This window comes from Panicum virgatum, chromosome 6K, assembly GCF_016808335.1.
Source record: "Panicum virgatum strain AP13 chromosome 6K, P.virgatum_v5, whole genome shotgun sequence".
Classification (NCBI taxonomy): Eukaryota; Viridiplantae; Streptophyta; class Magnoliopsida; order Poales; family Poaceae; genus Panicum; species Panicum virgatum.
The window spans coordinates 1,689,345-1,706,881 of NC_053141.1; the positions used below are offsets into that span (position 1 = coordinate 1,689,345).

A 17,537-nucleotide genomic window follows, 5' to 3' on the forward strand; every position below is an offset into this window, starting at 1 on the left:
AAAATTTGTTTTGAAAAGTCTTTCCTTTCAAATGAACCCCTGCATAAAAATTAGCTTTCCACAAATCAAACCTTAGCCTTATCCTTGATTTACCCTGTGCATTATATTCTATTTATACCCCCTCCGTGGGTGTGGTTGGACTTGCTGAGTATGTTTGTACTCACCCCATTCTTAATTTTTACAGAGGAAGATCCAGACTTCGTTCCCGAAGACGTTGAGTAGAGGTTCCGTCCTGCACCCAACCTTGCCTGTGGATAGGGTCACCCGCAGGAAGTTCCGTATGGCGCAAGACTCTGATGACCCCCTCTTCGTAGTTAATATCGTTGTGTGGGTATTAGTTGTTATCCTCGCGATAGTGGCGCTTCACTGCCCACTTCCGAGTAGAGTTGTATGGTGATGTACCATCTGATGTAATAAAAGTGTTATCAGCCTCCTGGGACTGATATTGTATCACTTTTAAGTCTTCTCTTATGAGGGGACGCTTCAGGTGGTATCAGCGCTGTAGGTTGGCCGTAGGACGTGACCCCTAGGAGCGAAACCCCTTTTCCAAGCGTTTCCCATTAGGTCCAACCCTGTTTAACCTCACAGACCGTTTTTATGCAAAACGTATTCACCTAATCTTTGTTTTTCAGATGGCTGAGGAAGAATGGACCCAGGGCAATTGCCAAGCTGCACCTGGTTTCCCCAGCCTCTTGATCAATGCCCTGGAAAGCCTTGGCGTTATGGAACGCCCAAGGTACTACAGCAGAGAGTAAGAGCATCATGGTACCCTCCGCTGCAGGGTGATCCTGGTCATTGCCAGAAGTGATCGCTACCCGACATCCAGCCATGGCGAGTGACCGCCACAGGGTTTAGGCACCAGGACACCTATCCCTTGGCCGTCAGGAAGGCGCTCCGTTATCTATGCCGGATTTTTGAAAGACACCTCGCCCCCACACCAATGAGGTTCTTCCCGCCGGCCATCAGAACCCCAGTTTGGGAAGCTCACATGAGAAGTCTAGAACGGCGCCGCCATGAAGAAGACCCCCTGTACCAAGTGGTTACCTACCTAGCCTCTTTGGATCAGCTCTTTGATGAGCAAGCCAACATTCTGAGAGAGCAGACCCATCGAGCCGAGTAAGAAGAGCTCGCGGTAAGGCTGCAATAGATCCGGGCAGCCCAAGCCGAGGCAAGAGCCGCAGCCGCGGTCAGCAGCGAAACGGTTGCTCAGGAGAGCCTCAGGCAAGCCCGAGACCGGCGTATGCAAGAATGGACCAGAAGCGGAATGCCAGTCTCGGCAATTGGGGAAGACCATATTCTACTCGGGACGCCCGTCATAGGATGGGGACCACTCTTGAGAACCCCACAAGCCCCACCCGAGAACCCTGAAAGGTCTACTGCCGCCATTGAAAGAGAGGCTGCTACGCAACCCCAGGAAAACGGAAGCCTAGAGGACGGCGAGCAAGGACTACTCGCACACTCCACCCCAGAAGAAGGCTCGCCCCGCGAGTAGAATGCCCGACGCCACCCTAGTGTTGTACCCTCCCAGCCCCTCTGGCTTAAGTTGTACCCTTAAGTGTGATCCTGTACTGGACGTGTAGTACGTGTTTTAATCTCGTCCCCATGTTGTACCCTCCCTTGCAGTAATAAAGTTGTGTGTGCTTGTTGTTTGTTTGTTTGTGTGCATGTTGGTAGACTGTGTGCTTTTCGGCAGAAGGTAGATTCTGCCTTTTTCAAAAATATGAATTAAGCAACTTAAACATCACATAATCTTAATCTCAAAGACTCTACCCAATCTGTAGATGGCTTCCCAAAGCGGTACGAGGGCCTCCCGCAACCGGACCCTTGCAGCCGCTGATGCAGGAGTACAGCCTAATGGACAGAACCCTCCTCAGGAAGAACAGGAAGTGAGCCAGAACAGAGGAGAAAATCAAGGAGAAGTGCCACTGCCACCACCACCACCCCTCGGGGACCTAGCACAGATAATACACAACCAGACCCTCATACTGGAAACACTGGCCAATGCTCTCGTAAACAAGCGGCCACGAGAGTAGACCATGAACGACAAGCTGACAGCTTTTCTGAGGACCAAGCCGCCCACCTTCGCCGGATCCAGCAACCCCTTGGATGTAGACGACTGGCTGCGGGTGATCCAAACGAAGCTCGAGCCGTTCGAATGCCAGGATCAAGACAAGGTTCTCCTGGCAGCCCACCAACTCACCGGGACTGCCTTGGCCTGGTGGGAGAATTACTGCGCCGCTGCCGAAGATGCTTCCACCATCACTTGGAAGGAATTCGTGAAGGAATTCCGCCGCTATCATATCCCCTCGGCCACCATGAAGCACAAGGCGGATGAGTTCCGCGCACTGCAGCAAGGAAGCATGTCGGTGGAAGAATCCACACATCAGTTCATGGAATTGGCCCGATATGCACCAGAGGAAGTGAACGATGATGAAAAGAAGCAGGACATGTTCAAGAAAGGATTGAACCCAGAACTCCGGACCCTGCTTACCCCTCAGATCTACTCGGATTTCAACACTCTGATGAACAAGGTTATTCTCACAAAGAGGGCCAAAACTAAAGAAAGGAAGGATAACAAGCGCAAGTTTCTGGAAAGCAGGGCCCGCCAACATGACTGCTTCCAGAAACCAAGGAATTCCAGCTATATGGCACCAAGATATCAGGCCCTAATGCAGTATAGGACTCAGTCCCAGGTGACAGGGCCACAGGCCCCTAACACACAGTTTAGGAGCCAGAACACCATGAATGCCCCGCAGAGCAATGCCAGCCAAGTCACCACCAACAACAGCAATGCTAGGGCCTGTTTCAACTGCCGAGAGACAGGGCATTTCATTGCCAGCTGCCCATATGCCAAGAACAAGCCTGCTACATCAGCCTTCTCCAACACGGTGAATGGACCAAGGCCAGTTCTATTAGGTGCCAACCGAGTGCCCATCCGCAACGACAGCAACACCAACAACAGTCAGCTAATGAGGCAGCCCCAGCAGTCAACCACATCAACGCGCAGGAGGCTCAAGGAGCTCAGGGCATAGTGCTCGGTGAGTACCTAGTCAGCTCAGCTCTTGCAACAGTACTATTTGATTCTGGAGCGTCACACTCATTCATATCCTCGAGTTTTGTGGAAAAGCACAATATACCTACAGTACTACTAAAAACACCCCTATTAACCCGGACACCTGGAGGCGACATCAAGTGTCGACTAGGTTGTCTACGGGTAAGGATCAATTTAAGTGGGGTAGAATTTCTAGCAGATCTAGTAGTACTTAAGTCTAAGGGAATAGACATGATCCTTGGAATGGACTGGTTAAGCCGACACAATGATCTCATAGGTTGTACCGACAAAGTGGTACACCTAACGAACCCAGAAGGAGTACGAGTGACCTGCCATACCTGGGGAAGTGGATCTGACCCAATGGTGTTCAGCATGGAAGCCAAGTCCTTGGAAGAAGTCCCGGTAATAAACGAATACCCAGATGTTTTCCCTAAAGAACTTCCCGGAATGCCACCAGGTAGGGATATAGAGTTTGTCATCGACCTTGTCCCTGGAACCTCTCCTATAGCCAAAAGACCCTATAGGATGGCAGCTTCTGAATTGGCAGAACTAAAGAAGCAACTGGGAGAACTACAACGAATTGGCTTCATCAGGCCAAGCTCATCGCCTTGGGGAGCCCCAGTCCTATTTGTCAAAATGAAGGATGGGAGTATGAGGTTGTGTGTAGATTATCGGGCGCTGAACGAAGTTACCATTAAAAATAATTACCCCCTCCCCAGGATTGATGACATTTTTGATCAGCTAAAAAGAGCCAAGTACTTCTCCAAAATTGATCTGAGGTCAGGATATTTTCAGCTCAAGATTAGGGAAAGTGACATTCCAAAGACAGCTTTTGTCACCCGTTACAGGCATTTTGAGTTCACGGTGATGTCTTTTGGACTCACCAATGCACCTGCATATTTCATGAACCTCATGAACAAGGTGTTTATGGACGAGTTAGATAAGTTTGTCGTAGTCTTTATCGATGACATACTTATTTACTCGAAGAGTGTCCAGGAGCATGAGCAACATCTGAGGGTAGTTTTGGAAAAATTGAGAGCAAACAAACTCTATGCAAAATTCAGCAAATGTGAATTTTGGCTAGAGAAAGTGGCTTTTCTTGGACATATTCTAACCGCAGAAGGAGTAGCAATCGACCCTGAGAAAGTCGAAGCGGTTTCCAAGTGGCAGCAACCGACCAATGTTAGTGAAATCAGAAGCTTTCTTGGATTAGCTGGGTATTATCGGAGATTCATTGAAGGATTCTCCAAGATAGCCCGGCCCATGACGGAACTACTTAAGAAGGAAAAGAAGTTTGTTTGGACAGAGTCCTGCGAAAGGAGTTTTCAGGAATTGAAGCGAAGATTGACAACCGCCCCAGTACTAACCCTACCGGACATTCATTGGGATTTTGTCATTTATTGTGATGCATCCCGACAAGGATTAGGGTGTGTACTGATGCAAGACGGGAGAGTCGTTGCATATGCTTCCCGCCAACTCAGGCCTCATGAGCAGAACTACCCAACACATGATTTGGAATTTGCAGCCGTAGCGCATGCCCTCAAGATTTGGAGGCATTATCTAATTAGAAATAAGTGCGAGATCTATACCGATCATAAGAGTTTGAAGTATATTTTCACCCAGCCAGATTTGAACCTAAGCCAAAGAAGGTGGTTAGAACTGGTTAAGTATTGTAATGTGGAAATCCATTACCACCCTGGTAAAGCTAATGTGGTAGCTGACGCCTTAAACCGAAAATCTTATGGACCCAAGGATGCCCATCTGTACGAAGAGATGGCACGATTGAATGTGCACATTGTCCCCCGAGCTTCTATTCGCAAGATGAGCATTCGACCTACTCTGGAAGATAAAATCAGGAAAGCACAAAGTTTGGACAAAGGCTTGAGGGAAATCCGAACGCAGACTGGAGAAAATAAGGCACCTGATTTTAGAGTGGATAATGAGGGAACTTTATGGTATAAAAATAGGATTTGTGTGCCCTAGGAAGGAGACTTCTGGCAAATAATTATGGATGAAGCCCATAACTCGGCCTACTCCATCCATCCAAGATCCACCAAGATGTATATGAATTTAAAACAAAAATATTGGTGGAAAGAAATGAAGGCGGATATTGCACGATTTGTCGCCTGTTGTAATACTTGCCAAAGGATCAAGACCGAACATCAGAAGCCAGCAGGATTGTTGCAACCCCTACCCATCCCGGTTTGGAAATGGGATGAGATAGGAATGGACTTTGTGGTAGGTTTGCCCAGAACACAGAGAGGACATGACTCCATATGGGTAATAGTGGACCGACTCACTAAAGCGGCTCATTTCATACCCGTGCGGACCAATTACGGTGGAGAAAAGCTAGCCAAGCTCTATGTGGAAAATATAGTAAAGTTACATGGTGTGCCTAGCAGAATCATTTCAAATAGAGGGACCCAATTCACCTCTAGATTTTGGAAAAGTTTGCATAAAGCCATGGGCACCAAATTGGATTTCAGCTCCGCCTACCACCCGCAAACGGATGGCCAGACAGAAAGGGTGAATCAGATTATGGAGGATATGTTGAGAGCATGTGTCCTCACCTATGGCAAGGATTGTGAGTAGAGTTTACCCTATGCAGAATTTTTGTACAACAACAGTTATCAAGCGAGCCTGGGTATGTCACCATTCGAAGCTCTCTATGGAAGAAAATGCAGAACTCCCCTGATGTGGTCAGAAGTTGGAGAACATGCCCTAGTCGGACCCGCACTCATAAAGGAAGCGGAAGAAAGAGTTGCCGAGATTAGAGAAAAGTTGAAAGCAGCCCAGTCAAGGCAAAAGAGCTACACGGATAAGAAAAGACGGGAAATAAGTTTCAACTCAGGAGATTTCGTTTATCTCAAGGTTTCACCCGTTCGAGGAACCCGAAGGTTTCAGGCACAAGGAAAGTTGGCCCCTCAGTACATTGGACCATACTGAGTCCTGAAGAAGGTCAGAGCCGTAGCATACTGTCTGGAGCTACCAGAAGAAATATCGGATATACACCCAGTGTTTCATGTCTCGCAATTAAGAAGGTGTTTGAGGGTACCCGAGGCAGAACACGTGCCAGTAGAAGCGATAGATCTGCAGCCAGACCTGCGATACCAGGAAATACCGGTCAAGATCCTGGACACTGTCACTAGGAGGACAAGAAACTCCGAAGTACGGATTTGCAGAGTTCAGTGGAGCAGACACGGAATAGAAGAGGCTACATGGGAGCGTGAAGATGCCCTGAAGAAGGAATTTCCCCATCTGTTTAGAAGCCAGCCGAATCTCGAGGACGAGATTCATTTTAAGTGGGGTAGGTTTGTAACATCCCGAAAATCTACCAAATAAATCACGCGTGGAAAATAATCTTCAAAAATTTTCAAACTTGAGCTCAGTCCATTCAAAATCGTTCCCTGCCCGATCTCCCGAACTCCCGAAAAACCGGTCCCGACATCCGAATCCATCGCTGTCCCAACTCCCTGTTCGCCCGCGTCCCGCGCGTCACGCCCGACCGGCGCGCGTGCGAGTCCAGTTGCGGTCGCCGCTGTGATTCCCGCCGTCTCTCTCTCTCTCTCTCTCTCTCTCTCTCTCTCTCTCTCTCTCTCTCTCTCTCTCTCTCTTCCATTTTCTTTTCTCCTTTTCTTTTATCTTTCCTCCCTCCTCCTTCTCCTCTCTGCCGCGCGCTCCCGAGCACTGCTCGGCCCGCACGTGACGCGCGCCGCCCGCTGGCTACCCCGGCCGCTCCCCGCCCCTGTGCGCGCGCCCCACCCCCGGCCTGCCCATGCACCGACCCTGCTCCTCGCCCACACGCGCGCGCCCGCGCCCGGCCACCCCACGTGCTCCACGCACGCGCGTGCACGCGCACGCGCACCAGGCGGACGCGCCGCTCGCCGACCCGACCACCTCGCCGCGCCGCCCGCCGAGCCGCACAGCGCCCCGCCTCGATGCTCCCGCCCGCACAGCTCAACGCCGAGCTCCACAGCCTGCCACCCCACGTGCCAGCTGCCCAAGACATCGCGGCGCCGCCGTGAATCGCGCCGCCGACACTCGCAAGCGGCCGAGCGCCATTAATGGCACCCCGTCGGGCTCGCCGCCCGCCACCACCGCCGCGTCCCTCCTCCACCGCCTTACCCCGCCTTTAAATAGGCCTCCCATCACGCTCCCCACCACCGCAAACCCTTCCGCCGCCGCTAGCCCTCCCCCTCGCCTTGCAGCGCCGCCGCCAGGGCCACCTCCGCCCACCGCCGTCAGCCTTCATGGCCAGGCCGCCCCGCTCCATTCCAGCCTGAGCTAGGTAGGGCACCCGAACCCCCTCACCCCTCTCTCCATTTCCCCCCACTTCCTGGCCGCCGCCGCGCTCCACAGCACCGCCATCACTGCGCTGCCGCCCGCCACCCGCCGGCCTCCGTGGCGCCGCCGCCTCGCCGTGCTCCGACCCAAATCGAGGTGGGGGACGGGATCCCCACGTCGTCCTCCCCCTTTTCCCCCTGCTCCTCGTGCCGCTGTGCCCCAAGGTGTAAGCATCTAGGCCCTCAAGGTATGTTTCGGTGATTAATGACAACCATTATTATGACTAATGAGTTTGTGCAGCTTAATAGATCATTACCACTCATTTGGTCATATGTCAAAAGAGGCCCCTCAATTTCGTTATCCAAAAAGGCGATCTCGGTATTCAACTCTAATATATGTCAAGACTAAGGATCTTTCTAGTCCTAAGTGTCATAAGGCTGAGAAGGACACTTAGGTTAGTATAGGTTTTATAGTTTTGTAGTGATCGCACTATTAAGAGGGGTTAAGGTCAAGTAACTTGAGCATGGACATGGTCATTTGAAAATGGATGCACACTATGGTCACTCAGGTTCCTAGAAGTTCAAATAAGTGGTTTTCAACTTATATCTCAAGAATATTTGGATTTCACTCAAGACTCAAATCAGAAAAGGCAAAATCAGAAAAAGTCTATACACCGGTTTAACCGACGCTTCCACTTTTCTATACGTCGGTTAAACGCAGTCAGCAGAGTCTGGACAGGTTCTATACACAGGTTAAACCGATGTTGTTTGAATTAACGTCGGTGCATTAGTCCAGAGTTGGTTTTTCCAGGGCATTTCAAGTTCAATACACCGGTTAAACCGACGCTGTTTGAAATGAGACGTCGGTGCAATTGATCAGTGAGATGGTTTTTCCAGGGATTTCAGAAGTTGTACTCACCGGTTAAACCGACGATGGTTTTGAGTTAACGTCGGTGCAGTTGTCCAAAGACTTGGTTTTTCAGTTGATCAGTGGACAACTACACTCACCGGTTAAACCGATGATACGTCGGTTAATCTGCCAAGTTGTAATGGCTAGTTTTCAGAATGGATAGTTTACATTCATCGGTTAAACCGACGCTGACTATTGGAGGTACGTCGGATTAACCGGCGCTACGCAGTTTTCTGGCAGCTTTTCTCCAACGGCTCTATTCGTGTGAGCTGCCTATATATACCCCTCCAATGGGTCATTTTGCACTCTTTTGACACCAGGCAACATTCATACACTCATATATTGTTGAGAGCCATCTTGAGCTTCATCTTCCACACATTTGTTCATTCAATCATTCAAGAAGCAAGACTAAGGACTTGAGTAGAGAGAAGCTTGTGTGCATCCGTTCTTGGTGATCGATTCTTGCTCAAGTGAAGGCCCTAGCTTGTTACTCTTGGTGATTGGCAGCACCTAGGCGATCTTGGTGATTGAAGGTGTTTCTTCCGGAGCTTGCCAACGATTGTGGGAGCCCGAAGAAGTTTGTACGTGGCTTGAGCTCCACTACGCCGGGATGGTGAACAGAGACTCTTAGTGAGCGCCCTCGTCTCGGTCACTTGGGAGGTGACAAGACTCTTAGTGAGTGTCACAACGTGGATTAGGGGTGTGTGCCAACACATCGACACCATGAGAAAAAATCTGGTTGTCTCTTGCCCACTCTTTACTTTCAAGCACTTACTTTCATGCAATTATTCATGTGCTTGACCTTAGAGATCATAGTTTAGCTCTACCTTGCTTAGTTTCTTATCTAGTTGTATCTTTGTAAGCTTGTGTAGTTTGTCTAGCTAGCCGGTTGGTGAATTGAGCCTTACTAGTATTGCATAGGTTAAGGTTGCTTTACTTTGTTTTAGAATTTTGAAAAAGGCCCAATTCACCCACCCTCTTGGTCCATCGATCCTTACACAGGGCCGCCGGCCCAGGCGCCGCCAGCGCCCTGCTCCCCCTCCTCTGCTTCACGGGAGGAAGGAGGAAGAGGAAGGGCACATTTGCCCGGACCCCACTCCCCTCTCTTCTATTTGTTTAAGAACCCTTCCACCCTTTAGCCTTTTTGCAAATTAAACCTTTTCCTTTATTATATTCCAAAATAAATCCTTTCCTCATATAAACATATTTCCAAATAAACCCCTAACCTTTTCCAGAATAACCCGGATGATTTCTAAAATACCAATCAAGCCCCTGCCTTCTCAGAAATAATTACAAACAGGTCCCTCACTCTTTATTTAACCCCTAAACCTTTATATAACATATCATTTCATGCGCCAAACGATCTCCGATCGACCTGAAACTCTACCACGCCAATCCTAACATAGTTTTGGCCATGCCATTAGGAAACCACCCAAAAATATTACTCCTATATCCATATCTTAATTATTTCCGAATCAAGCTCAGCGATGAAACTTTCATTTCTTTTTCTTGATTGTGTGTTTGTTTGTATGCATCGTAGATCACGGTGTGAATGAGGGAGAACCCGTCGATGGGCAGTAATGCGAACAAGCGAACGAGGATTAGTTCCGCGACCACGAACCCGAAGGACAGTACCTCGAGCAGGACTTCCCGGAAGGCTTCGAAGACGGCAAGTTCAATCCCGCCCTTTGATGCATGTTTTGTCCTAGTTTTTATAAACACAACCTATTGGCCTATTTTATAAAATTGCATATGTTTTGCCTGCTGAAAACATGGTTGGATAGCCACCCCTTGATTTATTATAACCATTCCTTGACCACCTAGATTAATGTCTGAATGTGATTTGTTTGGACATTAATCACTGCTAGAACGCTTAGGATCTTAAACACAATACAACTTGTTTTATAAAAGGAAAATGTGTGAGTGTGTGGGAAGGGAAAAATGTGGAACTTTTGAAAGATAAGTTTAGACATGATGGATGGCACTTCTGTGTGATTTGCCAAACGGTGTGCTCGTGCCTGTGTGGCAGGGCATGGAAGGGAGATATCCATCTTGTCACAATTAAGGACCGAGTTGGTGTGTCATCTCACCTAACTCCACTATCGTGCAAACCACTCGACCGTTGTATGGGCAACGGCTTAGCATAAACCCCACTAGTTAGTCTGATAGCCATCAGGAGAGCTGAGAGCAACGGGTGATCAAGGAGAAGGGATTAGCTCTGTGTGACTCATGCCCTGGTTAAAACCTCTGTGATAGGTCAATGACCACTTGGTGGATCCCGTGATGGCTAGTCAGGTCTAGCTAAGGTGGGTAATGGCTTTGTTGGGATATGCACCGACACTACGGTGATCGAGCTGTGGTACCCCGCTTGTGGGTAAAGTTGCACACCTCTGCAGAGTTAAAATCTATTCAAATAGTCGTGCCCACGGTACTGGGCGAGTTACGGTGTGGTCACATAACTAGTGTTTCTTCTGGGATTGGATGGGTTGGCGTGAGTTGTTTTGGAAAAGTGTCCGGCAGTTGTGACGTGTGCTACGGCGGATGAGGAGTCTGGTAGCAGCTTAAAGCTGGGATCCTATGTGGGTCAACACTACGTGTTCCTTGGTACAAGAAAAAATTGTTTTGAAAAGTCTTTCCTTTCAAATGAACCCCTGCATAAAAATTAGCTTTCCGCAAATCAAACCTTAGCCTTATCCTTGATTTACTCTGTGCATTATATTCTGTTTATACCCCCTCCGTGGGTGTGGTTGGACTTGCTGAGTACGTTTGTACTCACCCCATTCTTAATTTTTACAGAGGAAGATCCAGACTTCGTTCCCGAAGACGTTGATTAGAGGTTCCGTTCTGCACCCAACCTTGCCTGTGGATAGAGTCACCCGCAGGAAGTTCTGTATGGCGTAAGACTCTGATGACCCCCTCTTCGTAGTTAATATCGTTGTGTGGATGTTAGTTGTTATCCTCGCGATAGTGGCGCTTCACTGCCCACTTACGCGTAGAGTTGTACGGTGATGTACCATCTGATGTAATAAAAGTGTTATCAGCCTCCTGGGACTGATATTGTATCACTTTTAAGTCTTCTCTTATGAGGGGACGCTTCACCAATGGTGGCATTTCATTATATAGGTCGTATAGACTTGGGATAGAAGAAATACAATACAAGTACATCTACAACTCTATATATTTAACGGGCTGTTAATTTCACTGGAAAGTACCTCTATTTTCTACCACTTAAAAATGCAATATGAAAAAAACTTGGAGTTTGCAGACTTGTCAAAGGCACAACATCAATCTGCCTAGGAGCTGGAGGAGGCATAAAATGAGAACCAATGTTTATTTGCCTTCTAAACATCGACATGAAAGATCAACTCTATACAAGAGAACTCAACTCTTTATTCTAAGTTTTACAATACAAGATTTATTACTTTTTATGTGAGTATCCTACCATGAGATAACTACAATGCATGGCTACTATGCCACCTTCTACTTAAGACCTCTTATACCAAGATATGGCAAGAGGGGAGGAGAACACCTTTATTTATAGGTGGTCATAGGTGTTGTGGTGTGCATACTTTTCTTTATAAAAATATCTAACTCCAGAATTTTGTCATCCTCATTAAACTATACAAAATAGCTATTGTAGAGACTTCTTGTCTTGCCATGAAGCCGGGGTATGTAACCATCTTAACTTAGTTTTATTTAGAATGGATCATTCTTTGCTTTTCTTGTATTTATAATGGATCATTCTTTGCTTTTCTTGGATTAATGAACAATCGATGTTTAGTTGCCTTGGAATCAATCCACCACATTTGTTTTTATTTATTTTTTTTACTTGTATGTAGTTAACATTGACAAGCTGTATGGCTGATGTACAGACTAGACCTCATTTGTAAATGTAAATTGTATTTTTTGTTTACAGTTAACTTAAAAAATGAACTCTTTAGTTTTTTAACTGATTTTGACTAAGATTACTCAACTCAAATTTATCATATAAATTATTTTCATTGAATTTATTGGAAAAAAAATAGCACAGACGTTGTATATAAATAGACAGGCAAGGACCGCGTTAACACACGACCTGTCAAGCGACCCAGGTGATCGTGCGACCCGCTGTTTATAGTAAATTGGGTGCACATAGAGTAAATTGGGTGCACGCACGTTGTTGTGTGCATATGAATAGAGCGCTAAGAGGTGCAACGCCGGCTTTTATCATCAGATGGAGTTAATCATGCATGTTGTGAGGGGAGGACGATACCATGCAGAAGTAGATAATGTCACACTGATGTCATTACATTTTCTTTTAGTGGTGATAGCTCAAAAGAGCCATGTTGAAAGCGGATATCTCAGAAGAAAGTTATCGCATTTTTAAAATGTAAAACACTTAAAAAAAGTGTGCACGAGTCTTATTTCCTCCCTACGGGCCGTAACAGGCCGCCGGAAGGGCCATACAACAGGTCGCGCGCTCAGTCGCGAGCGCGACATGACGCGAGATAGCTTTTACCCATAGATAATATATTGAGAAGTCACTAGTAGGATTCTATACAAAAGAGCCATGGGAGGAGCCAGACCCCCGAGTCTGATCTGCGTTCGGCTGGTGGTTTATCCTCCAGCACTACAGTATTTTTCTCTCACATCCCTCCAGTTCCAGCCTCCAGCCACCAATCATATAACAATATTTTTCTTTCACAACACTCCAACTCAACCTATCGAACGCAATGGATGACCACATCTCTCACGAGCCCTTCATCATCGTCTGGCCGGCGCCGTGCACCGTATCATTGCGTGCTCCGCTTGCATCAGCCGTACGTAGCCCTGCGTTGGCAGGCAAGGCCACCACCAGCAGCAGCATCAGGGCCCCCGCCCGGCCGGCAGCCCGGCACGACCATCTTTTTACTTCCCCTGTGCAACGGCGGCAGCCCTGGCCCTGCCTGTGCCTGTGCCTGTGCCTGCACGCCCGCCAGAACCGAGCAGCAGATCAGACGCCCATGCTCGCCGGTGCTGCCGCCATGCTCTGCGCGCCGCCCCACCAGATCGAGACGGGCTGCTGGCCGGCCGGTGAGGACAAGCAATTGGCGTAGTAGCGTGGCATGCCAGTACATTTCCTTTCGAGCAGCAGGCCTGTGACTGACACAAACCTCGTCCCTCGATCACCATGCTGCACTGTGCAAGTTACTGCACGGCCATGAATGATTTCCGGCCGTCTCGCACGCCGCCGTGGCATGAGCGGCGCATGGCAGGTGGCAACGCCATTTACTCCTCGCTGCATCGCCGCCATTATTACCTTCCTCAGCTTCCACATTCACCTTCTGCAAGACTGCACCGGCCGAGCCAGTAGCAGCTACCTAGTCTTTGGTCAGTACCCTCTCCTGCGCCGAGTGCTTGCTTTGCTTTCACTGCAGCAGCTTCAGGCTTCAGAGCGCAACCATGGCCGGCGGCCACGGCCTGCGGCTGCTGCTCCTCCTCGCCGTGCTCGCGGCTGCGTCGCCGGGCGGCGGAGGAGAGGCGGAGAGGGCGCCGCCGGCGCTGTTCGTGTTCGGGGACTCGCTCATCGACAGCGGCAACAACAACAACCTCGCCTCGCTCGCCAAGGCCAACTACTTCCCCTACGGCATCGACTTCGCCGCCGGGCCCACCGGCCGCTTCTGCAACGGATACACCATCGTCGACGAGCTCGGTAAGTGTGCGTGTCTCCATCTTTGGGTGCGCTTTCTTCAGGCTTCCTACACAAGTTGCAATGATGTAATGGTAAGGCCAATGACAAAATTGTTTTTGTTTTCATTTTTAAAATTTGGAAATTGCTTTAAAACTTTGGTCTTCCTTTTCCCACTTGCGTTGTGGAGATTCTTCAGACCTTGATAAATTAAATTTCGTACTTTTTTGAAATATTAAATATAGGTTGTGCATTTTTATGTATTTAATGAAATTTCATCCCCCTGATAGATAACAATTTGTTTTTTAGCTTTCTGTACTCATATACGCATTCATCTGATCTTTTTTTATAATATAAATATCTAAAGCTCTATTAAAATATGCATGGTTTTCAATTTTGTATCTAGAAATTAGTATACGAAATTGAACAATTCTGGGAAAAATTTAGTTGCACGTAGGTAGGATTATCAGGAACCTAAAAATCAATTAGATATGCGATTATTGACGTTTGATAGTTTAGTTTTGATACTCTCTTTCACGTATAAAAATTATTAAGCTCGCAAATATTCCTCAACAATGTGATCTTTTTTAGAATTTTAGCTAATTATAATTTTTTTTAGAATGTAAATCCACTTTTTAGCTGATGCCCACAAGCCACACATCGTGCATGTTCACATTCAGGTCTTAGAAATGCGAACAGTTTTTTTTTCGAAACATTTGCCACGCATGTCATGTCACCGATGTTTACAGCCTTAGGCCATTGGTTACAGGCACGAAACATTTTTCTAATTCTAAATTTTTAAAATTTAAATCCAATTTGACCGATGGTTTATGCATGTCATCACCGAAAACGACACTAAATTCTCACATCTTGAGATGGAAACAGTTCTAATATGCAACTCCCTTCCATATCCTCGGGAAAAGTATAATGCAATCTTGAGCGGTTTGGTGACAATGTTGCTTCAGCTCAGACAAACAAAAACTGTGTTGCTTTTTGTCCAACAAAGAGAATAGAAAATGTTGCTGGAGACCTGGAGTACTTCTTGTCCCATACTACCGCACAGATCACTGAATTAACAAATATCAGAAGTCTGAATTACTCCTACTGTCTTGACAGGGAGTATATAATCTAGAACTCAGGCCACTTTCATTCATGGAACACAGTGACTATCTTGACAGAGCACTGAATCTCTGCTCCGGTGTAGATCAAATTGCATCGTCTTCTGCTTGTGACTTGCAATTTTGTAATGGCCATCTTGTTCTGTAGTAGTTGAATGCGTGCGAGCGTGACTACCAGCTTGCGCTGCTGAACTCTATGCACATGGGGTAGTAGAAATGGCACTGAACTCCATTCTGAACAGACGCTGAGTTCAATCAATCTGACAGATCGAGTGACTTTTACTTAAACGATCTGAAAATGTACTGCAATGTCGGATCAACTGAAGAAGCTAGCGTTGTTGTGTGTTGTGTTCAATTCATTTGCAGCTGAGCTGCTTGGGCTGCCCCTGGTGCCGCCCTACTCGCAAGCATCGTCCGTGGAGCAAGTCCTGCAGGGCGCCAACTACGCCTCCGCCGCCGCCGGGATCCTCGACGACAGCGGCGGCAACTTCGTAAGCAGCAGACCGGCCATGCATGTCAGCATGTTCCAACCAGATCAAAGAACCGATTGAGCTTTATCTGCGAGTTGCGATGCAGGCCGGGCGGATCCCGTTCAACCAGCAGATCCAGAACTTTGAGACGACGGTGGCGCAGATCGCCGCCGCGGCCGGCGCGGCGGCGGCGGCGGAGAGGCTCGCGAGGTCCATCGTGTTCGTGGGGATGGGGAGCAATGACTACCTCAACAACTACCTGGCGCCCAACTACGACACCAGGCGGCGCTACGACCCGCGGCAGTTCGCCGACCTCCTCGCCGGCCAGTTCGCCTCCCAGCTCACCGTAATAAGCTAGCTAGCTAGCACGAGCCAGTCGCCCGTCGTCGGCGATCGCCATCGCCATTGTTGCTTGCAACCTGCTGATCTCGCAAATAAAATTGATCGATGTACAGAGGCTGTACAAGGCCGGAGCCAGGAAGTTGGTGGTGGCCGGCGTGGGGTCGATAGGGTGCATCCCGACCGTGCTGGCGCAGAGCGCGGCGGGGCGGTGCTCGCCGGAGGTGGACGCCCTCGTGCTGCCGTTCAATGCCAACGTGAGGGCGATGCTCGACGGCCTCAACGCCGACCTCCCCGGCGCCCGGTTCACGTACCTCGACAACTTCAGGATCTTCAAAGCCATCCTCGCCAACCCGGCCGCCTTCGGTAATACAATCGATCGTCTTCTAGCTGGCTAGCCGATGATGATGATCTGATCGCAAGTGTTTTCCTTGCGACCGGCGGCCATGGTGGTGGCGGTCATGGCAGGGTTGAGCGTAGTGGACAGGGGCTGCTGCGGCATCGGGAGGAACGGCGGGCAGATGACGTGCCTGCCCTTCATGCCGCCGTGCGCCGAGCGGGAGCGCTACGTGTTCTGGGACGCGTACCACCCGACGGCGGCGGTGAACGTCATCATCGCCAGGGAGGCGTTCCACGGCGGCGCCGACGTGGTGGCGCCCATCAACGTTGGCCAGCTTGCCATGCTCTGATGATGACCAAGATGCATGCATGATGACAACTTGATGATGATTCCGCGCTCCTTGTTTGTACAACTACTAGTGAGTAAACCAATAAAATCCGGAGACCGCCTCAATGTGCATCAAGTGATCCGTACCTATTGCCGATGTCGAACACATTTACTTACTGCCCCCTCCGTTCCAAATTATGGGCCGTTTCACTTTTTTAACTCTAAATTTGACCACTCGTCTTATTCAAAAAAATTATGCAAGTATAGTCAAATTTAAATTATTATTAAAGAATAACTTGTATTGATAATACAAGCTACAACAAAAGAAGTGATATTTTACACAAATTTTTGGATAAGATAAGTGGTCAAATTTGGGAAAAAAAATCAAATGGCCTATAATTTGGAACGAATAGGGTATATATAAGCTAGCTGCATCGAACATGAACAAGATCAAAACGTTTAGTATGTTTTATTGCTAAACCAGCCTCCATCTGCGGTTAGGATAGTATGATATTGAGTGACAGAAAATCTTAAAGGTGACACAACTTAAGGAGATTTGGTAAGAACCGTGATCAGGACAAGGAAACCAGAGTATACACAACAAAGGAGCTATCCAATGGAAGATTTGGGTGCTCCAGCCTGGACAGGGGCATGCACGTCGTTCAAGGGTTGTGTGGGAAATTAGGAGCGATCAAGGAGATTAGGGTAGGTAATTCAATTACACCAGGTTGGCAAGGTTTTGTATAAGGCAACAAGAATCATATAGCACTTAGGCGTGAAGTAGAGTTGTGAAGGAGCGACAATCGCTTATACTCTTGTGGACTTGTGCTTTAAAAATTTATTTATGGTTGGTTTTGTCAAAATCTCTTATCATGGTTGCTTCAACTCCACTGTCTAAGATTTTCTACAAGGCTCATCTATGTTGTTATTGTTGTGGTGCAAGCTCTTGCTGTACTCTCATAAGTGATACATAACTGTCAAATGGTGACCATGTACTCCGAGAAGGAAGCTGCATTGACTCTGATATGTTGATGTCCACATCTTCATGGTT

General features: G+C 48.1%; 1 protein-coding gene across 1 annotated transcript; it reads left to right on the forward strand.

Moving 5' to 3' along the window:
- Positions 1 to 13,506: 13,506 nt before the first annotated feature.
- LOC120713847 (GDSL esterase/lipase At1g71691-like) lies at positions 13,507 to 16,614 on the forward strand. The gene is made up of 5 exons (XM_039999826.1): positions 13,507 to 13,916; positions 15,377 to 15,501; positions 15,587 to 15,826; positions 15,936 to 16,185; positions 16,288 to 16,614. The coding sequence occupies exons 1-5, from the start codon at positions 13,667 to 13,669 to the stop codon at positions 16,506 to 16,508; spliced, it is 1,086 nt and encodes a 361-aa protein (XP_039855760.1). The 5' UTR covers positions 13,507 to 13,666; the 3' UTR covers positions 16,509 to 16,614.
- The last annotated feature ends 923 nt before the right edge of the window (positions 16,615 to 17,537 follow it).

Coding starts and splice junctions, on each gene's coding strand:
- LOC120713847 (XM_039999826.1), top strand. CDS start 13,667: ATGGCCGGCGGCCACGGCCTGCGGCTGCTGCTCCTCCTCGCCGTGCTC. Junction 13,917..15,376: donor CACCATCGTCGACGAGCTCG/GTAAGTGTGCGT, acceptor ATTCATTTGCAG/CTGAGCTGCTTGGGCTGCCC. Junction 16,186..16,287: donor CGCCAACCCGGCCGCCTTCG/GTAATACAATCG, acceptor CGGTCATGGCAG/GGTTGAGCGTAGTGGACAGG.